The 25,569-nt window shown below is 40.5% G+C and overlaps 1 protein-coding gene across 1 annotated transcript; it reads right to left on the bottom strand.

The window, feature by feature from the left end:
• Positions 1-1,659: 1,659 nt before the first annotated feature.
• Positions 1,660-25,144, bottom strand: LOC310943174 (uncharacterized protein; the record flags this gene model as incomplete). The annotated part of the gene is made up of 6 exons (XM_083908700.1): positions 1,660-1,743; positions 2,604-2,683; positions 4,311-4,375; positions 4,515-4,561; positions 24,022-24,137; positions 25,105-25,144. The coding sequence occupies 6 exons, from the start codon at positions 25,142-25,144 to the stop codon at positions 1,660-1,662; spliced, it is 432 nt and encodes a 143-aa protein (XP_083764826.1).
• Positions 25,145-25,569: the final 425 nt, after the last annotated feature.

Genomic DNA, 25,569 nt, shown 5'->3' with positions numbered 1-25,569 from the left:
CCAATTCTAACTACAGGTGTAAGCCAAAACACCTTGTCTATTACAGCTGTAATATGGTAATATTGCAGCAATTTAGCAGCTTTATTGTCCATAGGGTGTAAATGTAGTCAGCCTTTGTGTCCAAGTCCAAGTCATTGATGCTCAAATCATAGTTTATGTCCAGTCTGAGTCCGAGACTCCAGCACTACAACACTGATCAGGTGTAATCTCATTTAAAAATACACAACGTGCACTTCAGTCTCAGCAAGGACCCTTGTGTTTGATGTTTTGACCCAGTCTTATGATCAATATTATCCTCATTTGTCTGAATATGTTGCACACGGCACCTTAGCAGCTTCAGTCTCCAGTCCCTGTTCACTTCTGCCAGGCCTTGTTGTAGTCTTCAATTTCCCCAGACCCCCACGCTCATTCTTTGGTGCACCACCAGGTGTCCTCCTGCAAACCCTGTAGATCCTGTCTAATGCACCTGCTCACATGTATCATAGTCACACCTGATTCCACTTCCTTTCTCACATACAGTAGGTAGGTCTTAAATTGTAAGGTGGCTCAACGTTGGTACATCTGTTTATCTACCTCTGTCCGCCTTTCTACATAGAACTGCCTAAGCCCGTTTATCTCTCACCATCCACTGCCACAGAATTCGCCTGCTTTTAGGTTTGCTTTGCCTGTGCTGCTTTATTTCCAACCCCCGGAGAGAATATTAAAAGAATAAAAAGCCCCACACACACACACACACACACACACACACACACAGTGACAGTGACTATTTGTCCCTGTGCAAAAAAAACTGTTGAATGACAGTTGAAAACAAGCTTTGCTCTGCATCAGGTGAGTTTTCTGAACTCTTGAGTGCCAGAGTGAATAAAATATAGAATGTGTCTGTGTCTCGTTAATCTGCCTGCATGTCCTATGCTACAGACTCAACATTAGGACCAGAGGTATAGGAGGCACAGTGTGTTGTGCCAATAGGATTGTGAACGGAAGCCAGTTTCTGCTGACTGAGTCGTATCAGTCCAATGCAATGCTGTGTAGAGAGAGCCAGCTTCTTTTCCTCTTTGGGATCAATCTATAAAGCGTTGCCATAAGTATTAATAGTCAAAACACACACCGTGTGCATATGGATATGTGCATAAATGGAAAACACGCTCAAGGGATGTGGTAGAAAGATTTGAAACAAAATGGCACATGGACAGGTACAATCATACAGAAAAGTATAAGTGTATTTCCTTCCCTCTTGCTCACTGTCTTTATGTTTTTATTGTTATTACTTTTGTCTGAAATGGTTAAATAAAAGTGGACTGAAAGTCTCAGCAAACCTTAAAAGACACCACAACACATTATGTACAGGCTCTCCTCTAATCTGACTTGGGGATTATACAGATGCGTTTGGTGCCTTTGCAGCATATAGAAACAAAGTTTCTTTCTTCCTGGAAAGGTATTAAGATTAAAGTAACTGTCTCATATACAGTAAACCACCTGATGGGGTGACCTGGGGCTCTGTAAGGCCTGCCCAGAGCACCAGTGTCACAGCCTCTATTAAACATTATGAAAACATCTAAGGATGGACACACAGAATCCTGTTATATGTGTGTTGTTACTCACCACGTTTGTGCTGGAGGTTGTGCGTCCAGGGCATAGGACACCACACAGACGCAGGTCTCACACACGCATGCACGCAGGTGTGCAGGTCAGTTCATCAGCCTTTGGAATTTCCTTCAGGTACTTCAGGACTGCCAGCCCATGCTAAAGTCCAGAGAAAACAGAGCACATATTACAAGAGAGGTTCCTAAACAGAAGAAGAAATTCTTCATCTCTACCCAACACAAACCCCCACTAGAGGGAGCCCCACCAAAATTATCTTTGGATTTGATAATGTGATTGAAGGCTGCTCTAATATATTTGCATGAAACAATTCAATAGATTTATCAATTATAAAATTGATGGGGAAATGAATCGGCGACTATTTTTAAACAATAAACCGTGTCAGAGCGCTCTGATTCTTAGCTTCTTAAATGTGAATCTATTTTCTGGTTTCTTCATTAAAACTGAACCCTTTTGGTTTGTGGACGAAACAGTTCTTAAGAAAATTAGCGACAGATCAAAATAATTGTTAGTTGCGGGGCAGCGCTGTATGTAATGCTCAAGGATGTCTTGAATAAAACTGGTGTAATAGAAATCACATATATTTCTCAAAATGAAATAGGAGGACAAAAATACTGTGGGTTTTTACGAGTGACATTAATGAGGATTCAACTAAAGTTTTAAAAGAGCCAGGGTCATGCATTTGTTCAAGTGTACGGGTAGGTCACACTAAATATTTAACTAACTATAGAAGGAAAAATGTGTTATCTTACTACTGCATAAATCTTTCCTGTATTTTTTTTTTTTGCTCTTAGCATTTATATTTTACCATATAATCGGTATGAGCAAAAAGAAAATGAAATTTTTTCTTTTTCTGTAGTTTCTGTACAGGATCCATCCATTTTGAATATGAACACGATAAGATCATTCTCATTCTCAGGAACTAAATGAATCATGTCACAGTAGGTAATAACAATGAGGAAGTGCGACTGACCAAAGAGGGATCCCAAAAGTATCCTAACTTTTTTCTTCCAGGTCATGTGACCCGTGGCTGGCAGCCTTCCAGCAGAATGTGGGTCGCGGGTTGTTTTGGCCGATGCACCTAAACCGGGTCAAAACATGAAAATATGTCAGTTGTAGTGACACACAGCGTTACAACGAGCAGGTAATTTCACATTAAATTTGGTGCAGTATAATAAGTATTGTTGTTGTCTACTCACTCAATGACTGACAACAACCACTTATCTCAAAATGAGCACCTCCCAGACACATAAGACAAAGTGCTAGAAGAGTAATCATCAAGATTTGTACTTGTGGACATCAAACTCATCTGTCAAAATGCCATGGGCGTTACATTTTGAAAAGGATCACTTTTTGGTTTATTTATTGCTTACTAATTTCGTTTGACAGCTATTTGGTGCTTGACTACAGAGAGTTTGAAAGGGGTCGGCTCCAACGTGTCAAAACTTGAGCAAAATGAATGAATGACCTTCATTAGACTCGATGTAATGGATGACAACGTAGTGAACTAAAGCAGAGATAAATATGAACGAATTATAAATAAGTGAATGCACAAGCACTTAGCTGCAAAATAATAAAATAATATAATCATTAATTGCTTGTAGTTGCTGTCAGCGTTGGTTACAGCTACACAGGTTTCTCGTTGAAAAATAAATAACATTAAAAACAGATGTTCAGGACTTGACGCAATTATGCTGCATGTCCCACGTCCCACATAATTCACAACAATTTAGTCACCACCACCAGCACGTTAATTATAATCAGCCAAACATACTTGACTTCAATATCAGAGATAGTTAATATGCTTGATATAATTCAGAGCCCCCCCCCCCCCCCCGCATCTAAGAAGACCATAAAAGTAACTCATGAAAACTGAAATTTACAACAGATTATGAGTCACAGAGCAGGCTTGTATTGGGATTACTGAGGGCGAGTGGGCAGACTCTATTCATCCTGTTGAGGAGGAATGACGTCATTGTAAAAACATTATGAGCAGTGTATAACTTTTGGTGATCTGTTGTTTTAACTGAACTGCAAAAAATAGTTGTTACTCACAATAAATACCAAAAATGATGCCTGCAAATTATTTTCTTCAATAGGAATCCAAACAGACTTTAGTTTGAGACTTGAGATGCTTTTTTGTTGTTGTTGTTATTCTGCCTCTGTTAGATTTTTGTGAACAGAAGTGATGTATTATTATTAGTTTGATGCCGAGTCTAACAAACCATACGTACCATAAGACCTGACTGAGGGAGTGTTTGTGTATACAAACAGCAGTGCAGGGGCCGGTGGGGCCAAGATTCATTCATACTGAAAGTTTTTTTTGTGCATTTTCAATCATAATCCAATCATGCCTCCATCTTTACTGACATGAAACGGATCACTTCCTGTGTGCAGTGCAGAAAACACAGAGCTGTATAAAAGTGAGTCATCAAAAGGCAAATCTGACATTTGGAAAGACTTCTCTGTGGCTGACGGTAACGCACAAGTGATTTGTCATGGTTTGTGTCCTCCATGAACACATTAATATTTATCGTCATTGCCAGAAGCAACGTTGGACATGGGCAGAAGCGGCCAGGACAAGTGTGGGCTCTGTCAAACTCGCACAGCCGGAGCAGGTGTTGATGGTCAGAAACTGTCGTGGGAGCAGGACTCGGAATACCCTAGTGAATGTGTTTAGTTGAATTAAATTCAATATGACGACTTACTTTGCTGCGCCGCCCCAGCAGAAGCGTTTAGATCAAATCGATTGCAGAGCTGCTGTTCAGTGGATCTGACAGAGAAAAGGAAATGCTGCTTTAAAAGACAATACTGCACTTCTTAAGAAGTACACCATGCAAAACCTCTGCTGTCACAATTAATCCTTCAGTTTAAAAAAAAAAAAAATCACTAAATGTCTCACTGTTTCTTACTTAGTGCAGATGATTTCACAGTCAGCACACCAGGGGGAGGGGAAACCCTGTGAAAGAGAAGAAAGTATTAATTTTGCTTTCACATTTTTGCTCAATGGCTCATTAATTTCCAGCAAGTGTACAAAACACAAAATAGAACACACGTGTATACAGCTATTCTTCTTAGGACAGAGCATTGACTTCTACTAATTTGGACAGGTCAAACTTAACCAAAAGCAGCTAATTACCCAACCCTAACTTAAACCTACCGACAATTCAAATTATAACCCGAAACTTAATTAACCAGTTCCACAGGAATGAGATTCTGCCTCATTAGGACCAGGTTTTGGTCTTATCCTGATGAGGTCAGTGTTTATTAAGTATAAACACACTCAGCCACATACATTTGAGTTATTGTGCGTGCAGCCAAGCTTCTTCTCTTTAGAAGGAAGTGACTGCCCTCTGGTGGTGCTTTATGTGACAAACACCATTCACACATTACACACGACTTGTGTAAAATGATACCATTCAGAATTAGTCATGTACATTATTGTAAAGGAATAAACGCTGGGAAAGTAGTACAGGAAAGTAGATTTAGACGATTTAGATAACAAATCAAGCATTCATAGTATTCTTCTTTTCAGTCTTTCTGAAGAACATGAAGGTTTACGTATAGTTATATATTTTGTTTGAAGTTTTATATGTTTATTGCAAATTAAAAAATAATAGCAAAACAAGCATGAAAATGTCTCTTACATGAACTGAAGTGAACGCCACTTTTAGAATCAAATTTGAAATATCTGCAAAAGTATGCTCTGTATTTAAAGGAATGACAATGGAAAAGTCACACATATGTGGGTTAATATATGCAAGCTCCCACATGGGACCACATAATAGTTTTATAGCAGTTATACTTTGCATATATCACATACAATGAGCAAATGCAGAGAGAGCATGACCTCACATAATCTAAAATTAACACACACACACACACTAATCTCATCCTCAGAAGCGAGGTGGCTGGCAATCTGATCTTTCCTTAGCTTTAGCGCCGCAGCGGGTTTGAAACTCGATTAGCAAGCTGCATGAAAGTCAATGCAAAAGGTCCCCAATGTGTTCCAGTCCCCTGACAGTATTAATGTTTAATGATATCTAAAAAGGCTAATACACACACAGGTTTCCACAGCCATCCTTTAAAGGACTCACACAGACTTCCATTATTTGGACAGCCTTAAAAAAAAGCCTTGTCCCGAACCTGAACCATAACCAGTTAACGCCTAACCTTAACCATCAACCCAACACACACACATGCAGAAATCCATCCCCATTTGTTTTTATACTCTAAATTAATATCCTCACAATATCATCACCCCATCAGATTATAGCGCTGACCACCCCCCCCCCCCCCATCTGCTGAAGGACTCGCCCTTCACTGATGGTAAAAGCGTCTCATACACACACACAGAGAGGAAGCACCGCATTTAAAGTATGTTAACAAAAGAGGGTCTGAGGTGATGAGGTGGGTGGTGGCAGGGGCATCCGGTGACGTGTAAAGTGGGATCTCGGTCTCCTGAAAGGGTCACTGAAGATGGGAAGTGTGAAGGACAGAGGGCAGACAGAGTGTGTCCTCCATGATAGGAGCAGGAATAAACAACACAGCTCCATATAAACATTTTAAATAAAAGCCTTTTCACAGAAAGAAGAAACAGCAACGGGGGAGTGGGGGGGGGGGGGATTGTGATCGTCTTCTGCTGCACCATCACAAGATATAAAAGGCAGTAATTAAGCCAGTGAGAGGGGAGGCAGCAGAGCGCTATTATACACTCACTGGCCACTTTATTAGGTACACAAGACACATATTAGTGTCAGGAGCAGCACTGAGTGTGGTCGTCTGCAGCTATAGCTATGAATCTGCTTCAAAAGCTTTGCTTTTGTGTGTGTTCATGGAAGGATATTTTTTCCTTTTTTTGGACCATTCTCTGTAAACCCTAGAGATCTTATATGGTTGTGTATGAAAATCCTAGCGATCAGCAGTTTCTGAAATACTCAGCCCAGCCCATCTGGCACCAACAACCATGCCACATTCCAAACTTAAAGCTTAAATCACATTGCTTTCCAATTCTGATAATGGGTGTGAACTTCAGCAGGTCATATTGACAATGTCTACACACCCAAATGCACCAATTAGCTGCCCTGTGATTGGCTGAATAGATGTGTATATCCTGGAATATGAGAGATATAAGAAATATGACATAATCTCACACATGAGTACAGTGGAATAAGATTAAGATGGAGTGAGAGATAAGGGTGGCTCTATTATTATTTAATTTATTATTGTTATTTGTTTAGTTTCCTATGCACTCTGGTCAAAAATTCCTCATCTCCACTCAGATCACATACCCTGGTATATAATAATAGAACAGTATTTCTGATTTTCCACCAAAGGAAGCTGGCTTTGAAATGATAATGGGCCACCCATGGAAGTCTGCTCTCTGGCCCCAATGACAGCACTCAAATATACGAACGAGGAGGAAATGATTTTGCACCTTGCTTCTCAAAGAGCACAGTTCAGTCACCACATAGGTCAAGTGAGGCTGTGCAAACCTGGAGGACATTAATTACAACAACAGGAGGAAGACTTCACACTTGTGTTATACAGATCTCTCTCGGGCTGCACCGATTCCTCACTTAATCGCTTATTAATAAACTACTAATTTGATTGACACATATGTTGATCATCGAATAATTGGTTTGAGTGTTTTCTGATTTTTCAGCTTATTAAACGTGAATATTTTCTGGTTTATTTGCTCCAAAGGAATCATTAAAACTGAATCATTTTGTTTCGTGGACATTTTCCAGATTTGGTAAAAGCTGATCAACATGACATTTCAAGGCTCAAACAAGTACTCAGTTAATCGTGAAAATAATTGACGGATTAATAGATTACAAAAGTCGTTGTGCGTTGCAGCCCTGGTACTCTCAGCGAGTGGTTCTGATGTCTTGAGTCTTAAAAGTGGTTGAACGTGTGCAAAATATGCATGACTGCACAACAAAATCAAGCCTGGGAAAAAAAAAGGTTTGTTGGGCTTGTGGTTACAGACGCAGTTTCATTTTTGTGAGTACAGTGTTTAAATGTTTCAGGCTTAAAGCCATCATGGACGACATTTACTGTACGACTGAAGCTCGTAACAAATGCCTCATATATCATAATATATATATATATATATATATATATATATATATATATATATATATGTACTGTACTGGAGTGAAGCCAAAACAATGGAAAGCAGATTGATGGCAGCTTTTATTTTTTTGGACTGCATCATGGTAGTAACGTCATTTTTTATGGCTTTACTTTAGTACTTTAAAAGAAAAACTAGTAATGTCATACTAAGAGATCAGAGTAATTGAGATGACTAAGCTTAAGTCTATGAGATAGATGTGAATGTATTACTATTCTCATAGGGCTGCAATCAATAATTAGTTTGAATATTTTCTGGTTTATTTAGTTCATATAAATAAGAAAGGACATTTCAGAATATCGTAATTTCCAGGTTTGGGAAACACCCAAATCAACATTTTCTGACATTATAGGACCAAACGATTACTCTATATTCGAGAAAATAATCGCCAGAGTAATCGAATAATGACAATAATCATTAGTTGCAGCCCTGCTACTCTCCCATTGCACTAATTCAGTCATTTAGACATTGAAACCTTGTTTAAAAATGAAGCAACACACACACACACACACACACACACACACACACACACACACACACACACACACACACACACACACACACACACACACACACACACACACACACACACACACACACACACACACACACACACACACACACACACACACACACACACACACACACACACACACACACACACACACACACACACACACACAATCACCATGGAATAGGACTGGTATGAAAACAGAAAAGTTCTCTCACACACCTGCAGTGCACACACAGCAAAACAACCACAAATGCATCTGTGAGCATATACACACACGCCAATACATTCTCAAGGACAGATGGACACACACACACCGAAGCAAAAAAAAAGAAAAAAAAAACTTCAGAGGAAATGCTTATGCTTCTAAACACACTCAGGAGGGGCTGCACAGCACTTAAGTAGTCACTTTCACACACAAAGGCCAATCACGAGAGCTTAGCTGGCCCCATCAAGCTTTTTAGCAAATGCTGCTCTGCTGAAATCGCTCGCCTTGTTAACCCTGCACGCCACTGAGAGCAATGCAGCTCCATCACTCAAGTCCGACTCGTGGCAAACGGTTTGCTTTGAAGTTTTTGTGCGCGGCGACGACAAGGCCTTGTCATTTGTGAGGAGGGATTAGTCATGCTATGTTTATTGCACCAGTGTGCACCAGTCTTTGCTGAGTTTTAGGGATTTTTTCTTTTTTTCCCTGGGGCTGACGCCGTAAGAGACACAATAGACTTCAGCGAGTGCAAATCATCAATGTCTGATTGTGATTATATTACTAAAGCATAGTAATTACATATAGCATAAAGAGGACACACATGCTGGGTCACACAGCACCAGCAGATCCGACGTACACACTTCACCACCTGACAGCAGCTGTGATGAACAGGCAGAAAGGCGAGCCTCTCGGGGCATAAATATGTCCAGTGTCAAGATATACGACCAGCAATTCCATCTAGCTGAAGCCTCGACGATTGCCTTTTTGCCCCTGCGCGCAGGTGTGCGGTGCACACAGACAACAGCGTGGGCCTCGCACATGATGCACACTCACTGAAGGGGGGTCAAAGAAAGGATATGTATATATTAAAATAAAATGGAAACGACCTCTCGCGTAATACGAAACGCTCTGCGCACGCAACACGCAGTCTGAGAGAAGTCACGGTGCTGAAGCACAATGAAAATGAATCATAATTCATCACAATCCTAAGTATAATAATAGCTCAAGCATATTAAATGTTACAATCGAGGTATATAAATGCAGAATATACAGCATGTGGGATAAATAGTTTTGACATTAAGACACTAGCATGCAGCCTAACATGTATTTAAGGCATAGTGCTTGTTTTTTGAAGCGTTTCTATAAGGTTTTTGACACATTATCAACACTCCTTGAAGCAGACTGGGAGACATTTTCACTGATAACGTGGCTGCCAGCACTGACAGAAGGAAAAACTGATTTTAGCTGTTTACCAAAAGGCTCACCTAATTACATATACATCTTAAAAAATATGTTCAGCCGTGTTTTCTTATCATTAAACAGTCTTTTCTGGCTGGAAAACTGAAGTTTATAAACCAGTCTTAAGTTCTAGTTTGTGTCGCTGGGGTTTTAACGATTTCAAAACAAGAAGTCACAAAAAAATTAACATTTGAGCACAGTTTCTATATGGACTTTGGTGTGGGAAGAGTTATCTGCATCAGCAGCACCAAAGCGAGCATTAGTCACTGGATATAATCCATCAGAACTGAATGTAAACTAACAGTTTAAAGTCAAGTAAAGATACAGCTATAGACTTTGTGACTCACATATATATAGGTTCCTAACACTGAACTGAACATTTCTACCACATATCTTCAAGATTTTTTGTTATTAATTTAGATTTAACCTCATTAACTGCCACACTTTTAAACAAAACATACCACATGTGAAATATAATGAATGGTATAATGACAGACAAGCAGAAAACCGCCTTGGGCCGCTGACTCTCACCATCAGAGCAGCAAATTAGGAAAACGATTTCTTAAATTAACGGCCTTACAGACGACCCATGTGGATTTTGACTCCTTCAAAATCTCCGTTTTTGATTATACTCACAAGCCAAGGCATGACAGTGAATATCTATGCTATGAATGCTGAACCCAAAGGGAAAATGGAAAACAAAGACAAAAACAGAGAGATTAAATAAAGTCTGAGCGACCTGAAGCCTGTCATGATAGTTTTATGGGCTGTTGTGTTGTCTGATAAATGACTTCTTCCCCCAGCTGCTGATTCAAATAAGGTCATCTTTGGTGACATCTGCGTAAATGAGCACAGATACATGCACACAGGTTGGAATGCTGATCATTTCTCAAATGACACAAACATGATTTAGTTTATATAACCTGCTCACTTCCCTGATCACTTTTATCAGTCAGGTCAAAGACAAACCTGCATCTTTCTGCAGTGGAGATTTGTCACAAAGTCGCAACATCGTCTACTGCGGGGAGAAGCGTGTTTGTTTTTACATCAAACCATTTGAGAGTTTTGAAGAGTCATAGGTGTTTCTTTTAAGAATTAATTTTAATGAATTTTTGAAATTCAGGAAATGATCCATTTCCCCTGATGTACTTTTACAGTGAGCTGGCTTTCTTCAAAAACACAAAAAGTATCTCGGAATGACTTGAAATTTACCTTCATAATAGTCGGCATCGCACTGAACAAGGATCCGTTGAAAATATTTGCAAACCTTATAAGGAATAATTTTAATAAATTTTTGAAATTCAGGAACTTATCCATTTGCCCTGATGCACATTCCTTATCATGCATTACCATAACTGAAAAATATTCTTCCGCTCCCACAATAGGAATACATACTTCTTACGGGCACGGCACTAGTATTTGATTATATTTTTTACAGGAAGGTTAATAAATTATTTGATTAAAATTATTGTGACCCGCCTTCTCTTTTAGTCTAGACAGTTGCCGGTCTCTTACTGCAAACATTTCCCCAGATCTGTTTGAATGAAAAAGCTTTATTCTTTGTTTTCCTTTTGAATGCAGCAATGAAGTTGCTATCTCGTTTTCTTATTTTATGTTAGGTTAAAAGGAGAGCTTTTCTTTTGTGAAGACTAACGTGAAACACATTAATGATGCAGTCACAGAGTTTATAGCAATTAAGATAAAATAATCCCTGTTAGGATAGTTTAGCTTGTTATTTTATACATTTGTAGACGGAACAAAGAAAACAATCCTGTTTCTCTGCTAGTATTTGTATATTTCTGATTTGATAAACATAGATTTCTATAATGTGTCCAGTGTGTCCCTATTCCATATGAACACACAGTCAGCCAAAAAATAATTTCCATGCATCATGAGACATGAGGCCCCTTATGAGCATGGAAATAGCACAGCTGTTTTTCCCCCTTACTGGTACATTTTTTCTGCAGATGAAAAGTGTCAGCTTTAATAAATCTGATAAATTACCAGATGCAAACTGTTGACCAGTCAATTTTTTCCTGACAGGTTGCATTACCTGATTTTCTCCTTTCCATGAAGATGTATTGCAAAATGGAGCTTGATTGCTCCCCGAGGTGGTGAGCTACAGACTTCATGATGTTTAATTCAGCTTCTCACTCGAGTGAATGATCTCATGTTGGAGACGGTGTTACACACAAATGTCTTTTTATTATAAACCTATTCGTTACTATGGAGGACTATTCAGGATCACAAAAGATATTTCAATCGTTTGAAAAAATTTGATTATTTCAGTAAAAGAACCGTAACCAATCGAATTGAGTGGAAAATTAAGGGCGACAACGGCTTTTATGTTTATCAACGGATAATCTGCTAATTAATCGATAAGTTGTACGGTCCATAAAATGTCAGAGAATGTTGATCTGTCCACAAGCCAAATTTATTCAGTTTTAATGATTTAGTTGTTATATGGAGCAAAGAGAGCAGAAAGATTGGTATTTATAAAGCTGAAACAATAAAAAAAAACACTCAAATTGATATATATTTCAATGTTTTTGGAGACATACAGAAAATAAATGACAGATTAATCGAATGCAGCATGAATAACCAATAACAAAGCTTTTCAGACAGCTGCTGCTAAGTCTATTTCTGCATTTTGCAATACTACAACTGCTAGCATGCATAGGAGACAAGCTACTGTAGTGGTCGATTTATATTAAGATGAATGGAGCTACACATCAAAGGTAAAACTGTGCAAATCCTGAACAAACACCTCATCCAAAACACTAAACTCGAAAAAGTAGAGAGAGAGAGACATTTATAATTCAACGGCTGACAAAAGACTGTCATTATCTGCTTATCCCGCTGTGACAAAACAAAGCTGTATGCTCATCTCGATGTCCATTAGCGTACAGTAAATACCTTAATAATTATTAATACCGCCAATATCACGGGGTACATTCATTATTTTAGTCAATATCCCCGAGGTTTCTGGGAGAGAGAGTGAGAGAAAGTGTTTCATTTTGTGCAAAAATATTAATCCATACTTCACACCTTCAGCAAAAGAGCCTTTCCTCTCAAAAACTCTCTGATGTGCCAGTCTTCAACCACTTAATCCTCAAGAGGGAGGAAAATATTAAGAACCACCTGCAGTTGATAGTTCTTAACGCACACACACACACACTACATAGATGAATACTCCATACTACATTCTCGACACATGTATAGAGACATACATTTAGAGCTTTCCTGGCTTAATATCCATGCGTATGTATATATTTAAGGGGCTTCTCAGAACCCCTAAAAATAACCACACTAAATATCCCCAGACGAGACGTGTTACAAGAGTTGCGAAGTGACAAGAGCAATATGTTTGTGTTCATGCGAGTGTGTGCTACATACTGCATGATGTCATGCAGCTTGCAGAACAACAATGGCGAATTAGCCGATAGATCAAGTTCCATCAAAATCTGGGTGTGTGGAGAAGATCACACCATGCTGGTTCAATAATCTGTTTCCACTTTTGATTCGCCTGCAGGGAAACAGATTGTGGCTCAGCTCTCAAGGAGCAGTGCAACAAAAATAAAATCTTCTTTACACATTTTGTGCTCCACTTGGTGTTCAAATGTCAACAGACAGAGGTCGCATGTTGCAGAAGTGTTGTTTGTAAAGTGGATGTTGGTCTCAAATAAAGCTGCAAAACGTCACCGGGTGACAACACGCGATTATAGGGCAAATGAGAGGGAACACCATTGTTGCACACCAGGCCTGTGGCAGTATGACGAGTCACACTAATAGAGGAAGAACAGATGGTTTAAGAGATTTTGCTTCTTCTTTTTCCTTCTAAAAAGGGAAAAGGAGTGAGCAACAAAGGTAGGTTTGATAGCACATAATGGATTTCATCAACACGTCCCCTGGGTGGTGTGTATTGCGTTTTTCAGTGATTAATAAATTAGTATGTCCATATGGGGAGGTGGAGGAAAAAAAAAAATCACAATGTGGGTTTTGCAGACCTGCCCCCATTTCATCGCACAGGCTGCTCCCTCCCACCGCCCATCAGATCCACGAGCCAAGACATTGAGTAAACGCCAGCAGCAGCACCGGCGACCTCAGGAAGTATTTTGTCAAGCTCCTGAAGCGCCCGCCTCGTTTTCTACATCTGCTTAAACTCACTCTGCTGCGTTTCTCGCTGACTTTGCAGCCCTCATCTGCAGATGCTACAGGAGCTGCGCAGAAATACAGTATATACAGTATGTGAATGTGTGTGTGTGTGAATAAAAATAAAGAGAGAACTGAGGAAAAAACTGTGTCAGGGACACAAAGCACTGCAATGGCATATTTTTTCCCCCCTTCTGAACAGATGGGTGCAACAGAGGAGAAGGACTGAACACGGAGAAATATGAAACCACATGGTTACAGAAATAGACATGGCCAGTGAAGTCATAATATGATAACAAAAGGAATAAATCCAACAGTTGCCTTAATGCATTTGCAGCCAGGTTTAGCTTATTGTGATTTGCATTTAGGTTAAAAATGATCACATTTTACATAGGGCTGCAAGGAACTGGCTTCTTTGCTCCTGAATATCTTTGGTTTGAACAAAATTTAAAAAAATTCTGCAACAAAATGCCAAAGAGAAAACACATTAATTGCCTGAGTAACCAATGCTTTATGAGGCTCTGAATATTATTCAGAGATACTGTAGAGAAGAGCCAGAGCCTCTTACATACTTTTGAATACCAATTGCATAATGTAGTTTTTATGTCCTGAAGTTTTCTTCCCATTCTTTTAGATAGGTCGATAGGGCCAGAGCTGCATAGTAACAAGACTTTCCTAAAAACATTATTGTTGCATCACAAAGAACGACTGTTGCCAAAACACGATAAAAACACACAATTTCACCTTGTAATTTATTCTGGATGCAACCAAATCTGTGCAATCTGAATATAGTCACATGTAAACACAGTGTTTTAACAGCCTATTTGTTTTTGGAAAATCTTCAGTACGAGTTGCACTCGTGTCACCATACATGTCCACAGTGTCAGCTGAATCAATAGGTGTGAGTGTCCGCTATGCCCGTGTTCCTGCCTCAGCCTCCAGCTGGGGCCAATCTGTTGGTCAGGTGTGGCTCGGCGGTGGCAGCCACGGCCTCGCCAGCGAGCCGAGAGGACATCCAAGCCCAGCCCTGACACAAAGGAGGACAACAAACATGGCGGTACAACCTACAGTAAACAACAGATACTCATCTTCCATGTATCTGGGATGACTTTTCAATGGGCACCCTAACATTTTGAAGGAAAACATCTAAATAAACTGAGGTGTTAAAATACAAAATGTTCAACTTTTTATCCCAATTTCACCAAGGCAGCCAATAAAGATCAAGCAGGAAGTGGGCTTTATAAGCCCAAATCTCAAAATCAAGAACTCAAAGTCAGATTAAATCAATGTTTTCCCATTGTTTACCCTGACTGTCCACATGCATCTCCATGGGCACCAAGAATAAACCAAATGTTGTGTCTCTCAGTGTATTGGTGTTCCTTCCTGTGCACAGGAATTAAACAGTTTAAGGTCATGACTGCCGGAGACAAGGTAGAAGCCGATAGTGCTGGTAAAGGGAGATGGCTGCAATAGGTTGGAGAATAGTGACCCTAAGTGCCAAGAAATAGTTTCAGAAGTGAATTCTACTGCTAAAAAAACTGGATCCAAAGCATTTTGAAGGGCTAAATGCCAACTGCAACTCAGTAGTAGAGAGGTAGGGATGGTAAACATCATATAGAGATGCCAGCATTGTTTTGGTAATTACTCAGAATTCCTCCCGGGACTTTAAAGGTATCCTAGTAGCCACTGATCAAGCCATTTTGGTAAAATGATAGTGTTGTGTTTGTGTGTTTAACACGAATGCATTTAACCTCATTGGAGGGACTTTCCACATGGACCACAATGAAGGACAAAACCCTTACGACTGCTAGCCTGTGCCACACTGAACAATGCAAGCGAGGACCCTGTGCTGGGTGGATTATGTCTAAATAAAGCACCGGCGATGTATGAATCACTGTGTCACTGATCCCTTCTGCTTCTCAGACAACAGGTTTGCCTTCCACAAGCTGTCACTGGCTTTCCACTTCTTTCAAATGAGGAATAAGGAGTTGGGAGAAATTGAGACTGTGTGAGGGAGAGAGGGGAGTTGACGTTCATCATTCGAGTGCCATGGCTTAGCCTAAGAGGCTTGAATAATCAGTATGTTAAGCTGCCTTGGTGTGCACTCGCACCTACCACGAGCTTACAAACTCCTGGGTGCTTTTTAATCGAGAGACACCGTTGAGAGGCAGTAGCGAGTGCAAGGAGGCCAGGCTAAGAGAGGAGCTTTAAAATATCCTTTACATTTTTTACTGATTTCACCAGACATACATTTTCACTGTAAGCTGTACACACATTAGATTTTTTTTCTCTATACAATGACAACACAATACTTTTTCTGCACATTTCTGTTTCAAATGAATCATCAAGTACCTCACAGAACAACAAAATTAAATAAAATGTCATCTTAAAATCTCTGCTATTAACTCACTGCTGTTAAATGTGTCTGATGTATTTTGTATGCGTCATGACAATCGACAATCTCTATTATTTTTAGTCACACCAGCAACACTCTGGAGACAGCCATGCTAGTATGTCGCCACTATGACTCAAACTAAAATAGCGCATGTATTGCATATGGTTTTAAATATAGCATAGAGTTTATGAGTCCCCATAACAAGTCCTACCTTTACCCTACTCTCTAATTAGTGCCAAAGGTACAACAAGTTTTGTATAACTCGAATTGTTTGCTTGATTAATGATCTGGGGCAATCAATTTTTAACATATTTCGCTGTTAAAGTTCTTGAAACACACAGGATTTTACATTTGTATCTGTCCGATATCCGATGTAGTGATTGTGATCAGTATCAGACTCTAACCCTAACCCAGACCCGTAGTATTCTGACAACATCCTAAAGCATTTAAAATAAACAAGACATTAAAGTAAATAAGCACTGGATTTGGGTCCCTTACACAACAGCTATCATCCATCTTGACCATGTGTTGGTCAACCTGTAGACTCACATACACCGACACAACTCTCCTCGGGTTTACAAGGACATTCAATGAACAATAAGCAAACACCTTTGTTTACATAGGGTCCAAATGCTTCTATTCATCATTTACTTCAGACTATAAATACCATCTCAGAAGAACAATGGCCGTCAATGGAACTCTACATGAGCACAATAAAGGTTGGACTTTGAGGTCAAAGCAACAAAAACCCATCATCATAAGAAACACGTTTGATTTTTTGCCTGCAGCATGGTGCAGGCCAAAAGTTCTCTCAGACAGGATTAAATCTGTGGAGGGATGAGCATATGTGGTTGGAAATTCTGACTCAGTGTGAGACGCAGGGTATGAAAAAAAAACACCCAGTCCCTTGCAGACTGGTGATTCATTAATAAATCACATGTTTGAGACAAACAAAGAGCACACAATGACTCTCTTCTAAGAGTTCATGGCTGCATCACATGGTTTGAACTTATAAAGTGGAATTATTTAAACTTAACTTTACAGGTACATCTTTTACAACAAAACTGGCATACGGAGAGATTTAGATTGACTCAGCATTTGAACTTCTACAATAAAGTAAAAGAAGAGGACATTGGCACGTTCACCCAGGTGCCATGTTCCCATCTCCGCCACTGCTGATCACAACCTTTGCCAATAAAAACCTCAAGTCTACTGCAGAGTCATTTGACCGGAGAGTGAATGCTGATTGTACCCATTTCAATTACAAGAAAAAAACACCAGTCGAAAAAAGACGGCTTCATAAAGAGAAAATGATTCAGGTTAAGAGGTCTTGAGCATTCAATTAAAAAAACAACAAGTCTGTAATTTATGAAAAACTGAAGCTATTTGTCAGTGGTTGGGGGTAGATTTTCTCCATCAACTTGAGTAACCTCACCCAGTGCACTCAATCTGTTCCCATATTAATACATTCAAGTAAATGTCTTTTAAACCTAAAAGCAAATGATATAAAAACCAATAAATGACCTCAGCCCTGGTGCATCTCAAACCAAAAACACTATCACACTCTGAAAATAGTGTGATGGTGAGCCAATACTTAAACTCTTCAACACGTCAGTCGGGAGCACAGCCAGAGTCATAACATTCAAGCTCTGAGTTTAATAAAATAACGTGACACAAGGCTAATTTTCCTCTACGGGTAAATGCAAATAGTCTATTCATCACAACAGCTCTATTAATTCAAAGGCAACAATAACATTGTCTTGTCACTTCAGCTCTTGAGCTGGTTCACCAATCCCCCCCCCCCCCTACAAGAGGGAGTATAAAAATAGAACTTGCACAGGGGGCAGAGAGGCTGCCTATTTATGACCATCCTTGACTACCCAGTGTGATGCTAGGAAAGCAGCAGGGTAGACCAGAGTGCTGTTCCTGCCCCACCTTTCCATTCTTAATGCTCATCCTCTTCTATACCCCCAACCCGCCCTCCCACCCCCACTCCGAAGACTGCATCTTCTCTGATTGATCTCGTAACCCTTCACTAGCTTGAATTACATAAGCCAGTGGCTTTGAACCAAGACAAAAAGGCCCTCGGCCTTCACAGATCATAATTCTCCCCAATAGCTTCAACTTCTAAAAGGTGCCATGTCCAATTTCAGCCTGTGGCAATGCCTCACACCCCCCCCCCCCCCAGCCCCTCGCGTTCTGATATGAATTATGATGTAGGATTGATTGTTTTTTAAGTTTACAGCCTAGCTCCGTGACAGAATGCTGCCTACCAATCAAACAAGGGTGAAGGAGGGAGTAACAAGGGGGGGGGATGGCAGTGGCTGCAGGAATGCCCTGTGGATCACTTGCACAGTTTTCTGTCAGTGCCTGATCAACAGCATCGATTGAGTGCAGCTCTCTTTTTTTTTTATTTACAATATTAGCCACGGATGAGAACTCGCGCTCGGATCTCACACAGATATTTATGAGCAAGCTTACGGAGAGTTGCGGGTTACTTGTTGCACCCCATGTCCTCTCCACCGAAGCAGCGGCTTGCTATCTGCAGAGAGACGGGTCTCCCTCATGTGAGCTTGCATTCCCCCGAGGTGGTGTTGTTGCTGCTACTTTTGCCATAGTCACTCAGTGTGTACAGGTCCCTCTTGTGCAGTCGCTATCGTGGTATGAAACCTTGCAAGTGGCCTTCGCTGGATCCAAACGGCCGACGATAGGGGTGGGAATCACCAATACCAATGTGAAAAATGTCACAATACAGCAACTTTGTGATAATAAATATATGGCAAGACAATCATATGGCGACACATCACAATATCTGTCTAACTGAAGAAAACAAAAGGCCTGTGAAGAAGTTAAAAGTGCAGGATTACTCTATTGACATAGAACAAAGTACATAAAGTCTATGTATTGGACGTGGATTATCCCACTGTACACTCCCTTTCTTAGTCCAACAAAAGTAGGGCTGAAACAATGAATAAATGAATCGTCGTTAATTGGAGTGTTTTTAAGGAATTTAAAGCAAGTTTTCCGATTTTTCAGCTTCTTGAATGTGACTATTCTCTGGTTTCTTTGCTTCATATAACAAGGGAATCATTCAAACTGAATAATTGCTGGTTTTTGGACAAGACAACAAGACGAGATATTCGAGAACATCATCCTTTCCGGTTTTGAGAAACACCGATCAACATTTTATGACATTTTATAGACCAATCGATAAATTGTTAGCTGCAACCCTAAACAAAAGCATGAGCATATGTGACACGACGCAAACCCTTAAAAAAAAACAAAGAACAAATGTAGTAGCTCGGGCAGGATATCGTCATGACCGTCTTTGAGATGCAAATCACAAATCTGGAAAATAATCATTACCTCCTGTGACAGAAATAACTTCTTTAGACGTCAGCCTTGACACAAAAAAAATGTTGTTGAGCCCAACCTAATTAAATATAGGAGTGCTCTGAAATAAAACTGTAGAAAACACTGAAGGACTTCGGGGGGAGTCCAGACCATCAACAATGATAGACCATCTATAATCAACTGGAAGGAATCAGACAAGAGACTTTGCAACTTGGCACAAGGTCAAAGCAACAGTGAAGAGGATACTGGTGCTTGAGAATAATTTATACAGGCTTTGTTCTTTTCAACAAAAGTTGAAGGCAAAGGAAGCAGTGATTTTAATTAATTTAGGACAGTGATACATTTCTCTGCCATGGGCATAAAACGATGCAGCAAAGACAAAAGTTGCAGGATGAATTTGTTGGTTTTGGTCTGCTTTTATGTGAAAGTTGTTGATGAAGAAGACGGAGTGATGCATGAGCTTTGTCTTGCACTGTGACTCAGCCGTGCTGTGGCCTACGAAATGTAGTATAACTGTATGGTGTATGCAATAAAATATATTGATTTTATGTCAGTGTTGAAAGTTTTTTGGAGTTTCATGTTACATACTGTTTAGGTCTTTCATGCCCCAATCACCGCCACTCTCACACCAAGGCAGTCCATTTAAGTAACACTCCTCCCTCTTCCTAGCCTCCACCTTTAAGAGATCAGAGTCTAACAGACTCAAAAGTTCAAAATGTTATATATAATGTCTTTTCGGGGGGCTCACAGGGTTTTCCTGCATTGTGCTTCCTGTTTTGGCTTAGTAAGCAGCTTGGCCCATCCAGGGTTTGTGCTAAAAAGCAGGCATATGCAGTGCCAAGTCTGCAACTGCATTTCCATTTGTTGCAATAAATGGTTTAATTATGTTTGATATACAAGTGCACTGCAGATTGTTCAATCAACGTTTACATAGTTAGCCAATTTTGTGTGTCACTTGTTGTAATAAGCAAAGCATATCTGCAAAAGAAATCAGCAACATATATCAGCCATGGACTTTATAGATTTTTAAAGATGATTATTGGCATCAGCCATAGAGAAACCCATATCCCTCAATGTCTAGTAAAAAGCTGGTCAGCTTACAAACAAATGGGGCTGGAACCTTTAATCGATCAACTCGTTTGGAGTGTTTCTTCCATAATTAAAAACAAGCTTTCTGATTTTTCAGCTTCTTAAATGAGAATATTTTCTGGTTTCTCTGCTCCATATAACAAAAACAAATATTAAAACTGAATCATTAAGGTTTGTGGAGAAAACAAAACATTCAAGAACATCATCCAGGTTTGGGAAACGCTGGGCATCATTTCTCTACATTTTCAGACCAAACAAGTACTCAATTAACCAAGAAAACAACAGTAATAATCGTTAGCTGCAGCCCTGGAGACAACTGAAAAGACAGAAAATAAATAAAGCACCTTCAAATAAATAGACATAGAGGATAACAATATATACTGCATACATTTTAAGGGGTATTATTGTTCTATATTAAGACAAATACGACATACTTATATTTGAATTTTACATTTAGATATAACTCGTCTAGATTTTGGTTATTCCTATTAAGATTCCAGAGTGAAGTTACAAGTCTGAGGTCAGCATCATCTCACCAAACACACAAATTCCCCCACAGCCCTTTTGTCTGTGACCGTTTGCCCTCAGTCTCTGTGGTCCACTAACAAGACAGCAGCCTGTCAATGTCAGTGGCCTTTTTCACACTGTGCCAGTCCCCACCCCAGACTGAGCCAGGCCAGCAGGAGATCCGGAGAACGGCTCGAAAATGAGCCAAGATACAAAGGGCCAGCTGCTTGCAGAGCAGTGGCTTTTACAAAGAAGGAAGTTGGGCCACACTGAATATACTGGATACATGCGATTCCATATTTGTTTATATATATATATATGTTATTACAGGTTATATCCCCATCTTCAGCTTCAGCCCATCAGAAAAATGTGCGATATATATGTGATGTCATGATGTAAAACTACTACTGACAGTGCGAGCCGCGCTCTTTGTCTGCATTAAGTGCACACAGCTCAATGTAAGCTCGAAGCGGTTGCTTTATTTGAAGGCGTGCGAGGGCACAAACACATCACAGAGGCTCATAAATATCTCATTCTACAAGGGATTTTACGTGTGCATTCTTATGAGGGCTTACGCCGAAAAAGTTGATGTGTGGTAAGTGCATTAAATATAGCTGCATGAGAGCTGCCGGGGCTAAAGTGGAGAGGGAAAAAAAGAGTCATGTGGAAGAAAGCACATGCCATTCTATTTTTCCCTTTCATAGCTTCATCGTTACTTTTTATGTATTAAATCATCGCTGAACACAACCACTCCGTTTTCATGTGAGCTTCAGATGTTTGTTACATGGAGAAGTGGAGATTCAGTGAATCGATTTTTGAAATGTCAGTGTAAAAGTAAACTCAAAAAGAGAGGAATCGTCCATTCATCCATAAGAGATGGAGAAGATTTCAGAACATTTGATTTTGAATGTTATTTTCGTAATAAGTCATTTAATTTCAGTCCAAAAGCCCTGTGTATCGACAAGGTTTTAGTGACACACAAAGGAATAACTGTAGATGCTGTAGATTTGCTTTAGCATTTAGTCCGAAGTCAGATGGGAATCTGAGACAAACATCTGCATGTTTATTAAAGAAGTAAAAAAAAAACACACACATACTCGCCCAATTTACACTTCCTAATAAATCAACGGGCCACCAGCTAAGTGATAGTGTGAAGCCAGTCGACAACATCATAAATATGCTCTTTGTTGACATATTTACGCTTAAAAACATCATAAATAGCCAAGCAGCATATTTTAGTCAGAGGGATTTCACTTTTCTTCACCCAGTTCTTCAGCACAACCCATCAAAATAAAAGCCTTTCGGCGAAAACCGGTCCTTCCAAGCGCATCCCTGTTGGGAAAACCCCCCACGATTCCCCAGAGCTCCCCCCCACCCCCCTCACTCAGTGTCTAAATTAAGAAGCGATTATCACCGACAGAAAGGTCAAAATATCTGCTGGAAAGACTATTTCACAGAGAAAAAAAGTCACAGATTTAAAAAAGGTGCAAACTACAAAACTAAGCACCAGCATGTTGGACTAAATTAAGGTGATTGTGCACACACACAATTTATTTTTCTTATTTTATTTTTTGGCATTTTGAGGCCACAGCCTAGGAGGGCTTTCTTTGGAAGTAATACAATTTTTTTTTTTTTGCCACCATAACTACTGCTGTGTTCATGCTGAACCCGCAGATGTGTACTCATAACAAGGGAAATCATGTGCAGGACATCCTGAGCTCTCTGTGAAACACACTGTGAATATGACAGGCGAGTGTGACGTCACTCTGCTCAAAATTCACACTAATACTTCGAAGTCTTTACAAAATATCACTCCATAGCCGAACAACAAAATATCGCTGTGAATGAAAGATGCTGAGATTTCACTTATATTTACACGCTCACCTCCACCGAAAAACGAAAGAATCAAAACATCAGGAGAAGAACTTGTTGACATAATTGTTCTGTGATCCAATTTTCAGATATGATAAAGCTGTTTAAAAAAACTCCAGGCTGGCATTATTGATGTCTGAAGCACTTAAGAGGAACCTCTATCTGACTCACAAATACACACATACACAAACACACACACACACACACACACACAATCCACTTCCCCTTCCTGGGAAAGTACAGGATGTGGGGATGGAGAACTAAGCACTTTTTCCCCCCTCCTGCACCCGGGTTGCCAGGAATGCTTTATGGGCCATAATAATACTGGAGTTCTACTGCCGGAAAAGACGGCTCAATTCAATCAAGCAAGTCGCTGCCTTGTAAAGTCATTACACTTTGTGCAATGTCATGCGTTCTGCAGCCAGTGGACAGTCCTGCGCTCTGACCCGGGCATCAGAGAAGCAGCCTAGCGGAAGCACGTGTGCATGTGACACGTCAGCGCCTATAAATAGTCAACACCTAACTAACGTAAACACTTCGCAGAAATCGATTAGCGACACATTTTCCAAGATACAGATACAGATACGGCATGTTGTCCTTGTTGACTCGTGCCGTTGGCACACTTGGAAATAAAAAAAGAGCGGGTTCCCTTTCCGGGTTAAATTTGCACCGGAGGGGATGAGATTGCAAAGGACACGAGGGAAGAAGATGAAGAGATTGTAGGGAGGAAGTTGATATCAGGGTGGAACATCAAAGGAAGAAGGAGAAGTGCAAGTGACCTCACTGATAACATCTCCTCGCAACTATTTTTTTTCCAAGAAATGCTACAGGGTGGGTAAATAAACATATGCAAACAGGACAAGCTGAGAGACGACAAAACAACAACAGCAGTTTCAGAGTGAGGAAGCAGGAACTACTTTTAAAGCTGTCAGCATGCGCTGATATAAGCAGAGTCTTACCTGCTCAGAGGCTGAGGATGGTGGGATGGAGAAGTCAGGAGAGTCAAAGGGTCCCGGGGTGGTCTGGGAGGCAGGAGGGGGTGAGGTGGGATTCTCCGTCCAGGCTCGGAGCAGGGCTGGAGGGTCCAGGAGAGGGGAGGAAGGATGGAGTGACAGGGAGCAGGGAGACGGGGGAAGCTGAAGGGGGGGAGAACAAACGCTGCTTGCCTCCTCCTTCCCTTTATCTTTTCTCTCCCTCCACACACACACACACACTCCCTCTCTGACACACGCGCTCGGAGGCAGACCCTAAAAACCAGAGTCACTCAGATAATAGGCAGAGAAAGAGTCTTTACACATTTACACACTCCACCACAGGGAGAGGATGGGGCGAGCTCTCCTCCCACTCTCCTTTCAGGCAGCCAATGGGAGGCTGCAGAGACGCGTCGACTAGCCAATGAGAGCCCAGGCAGCCAGTGCCTTGCCCCAGCCAATAAGTGCAATAGCTCATATCCAGTTGGAATAATTACCGTATATGAAAGGAAAAGCTTCCCTTTTTTTTTTTTTTTTGAAGGACAGCGTGAGCGTTGCACTCTCGCCAGTGAGCATGATTTAAAGCCACCACAGACATTAGAGTGATTAGATTCTGGACCACTTAAGCCAGCACAACATCCCAGCATGCTTTTCCACAGACCTGGCAAAAGCTCTGCAACTGCACAGGAGCATCACTCTCATGCATGCTACAAACACAGACCAGTAAGGCTGACTGGGTAACTTCAATACTTAGGTGGTGTCAAATATTGGCAAAAAAAATGTTGTTATTCAATATCAAATTTCAATACATAAGGAATTAATCTTAAGAGCATCAGTGAGCCAATAAGCACGCAGCATGAATGCTGTTTGACCAAGATCTAACTCAGCTCGTGATTGGCCGACTCAAAGCATGCAGGAAGTCACGACGTGAGCTCATTCCTCAAAGGAAAAGAGGAAGTCAGGGCTTAACATGTGAGTGCGTGTGTTTAATTATACACTTAATCAACAAAGTGAATACGAGAGCAGAAAGTTGTTCTGTGTCCAACTAAAAGAAGGCGATACGGAATTTACCGTAACCAGATTTCTCAAAATTGGTCATGAGAAAAGGCATCGTACAGGAATCAATATGTCCTAAGGAAGACATGCAATCCTAAGTCTGAGGGACACATTTACAATCTTGGTCTGCTACAGCCTTCATCAACAACTCTGAAAAGCATAATAATAGGAGTGTGAAATTTCACCATGTGTTGTTGCATGCACCTTCAGCGCGGAGCGTACGCTTCACTTCAGGAAGTCCGAGGCATCCACAGAAACACGATCGATGTCTCTGGCAGGCGTGCAGCTTAACACATGATCAATGGGGAACTGTCAGGTTGAGGAATGAAGAGCGCGTCATGGTTACTCTCGTCATGCTGCACAGGGAAGAGAAGGAAACACGGCTTTATAGCGTTACATCAAGAACAGAGCAGAGGAGCGGGCGCTTTGTAGTCGGCCTTTCTGTCAGAAAACATGATGCTGTGACTTGCTGAAAACAGA

Source organism: Microchirus variegatus (assembly GCF_963457635.1).
Source record: "Microchirus variegatus genome assembly, chromosome: 22".
Classification (NCBI taxonomy): Eukaryota; Metazoa; Chordata; class Actinopteri; order Pleuronectiformes; family Soleidae; genus Microchirus; species Microchirus variegatus.
The sequence above is the reverse complement of the archived record's forward strand: the minus strand, read 5'-3'. Positions and strand labels throughout refer to the sequence as shown.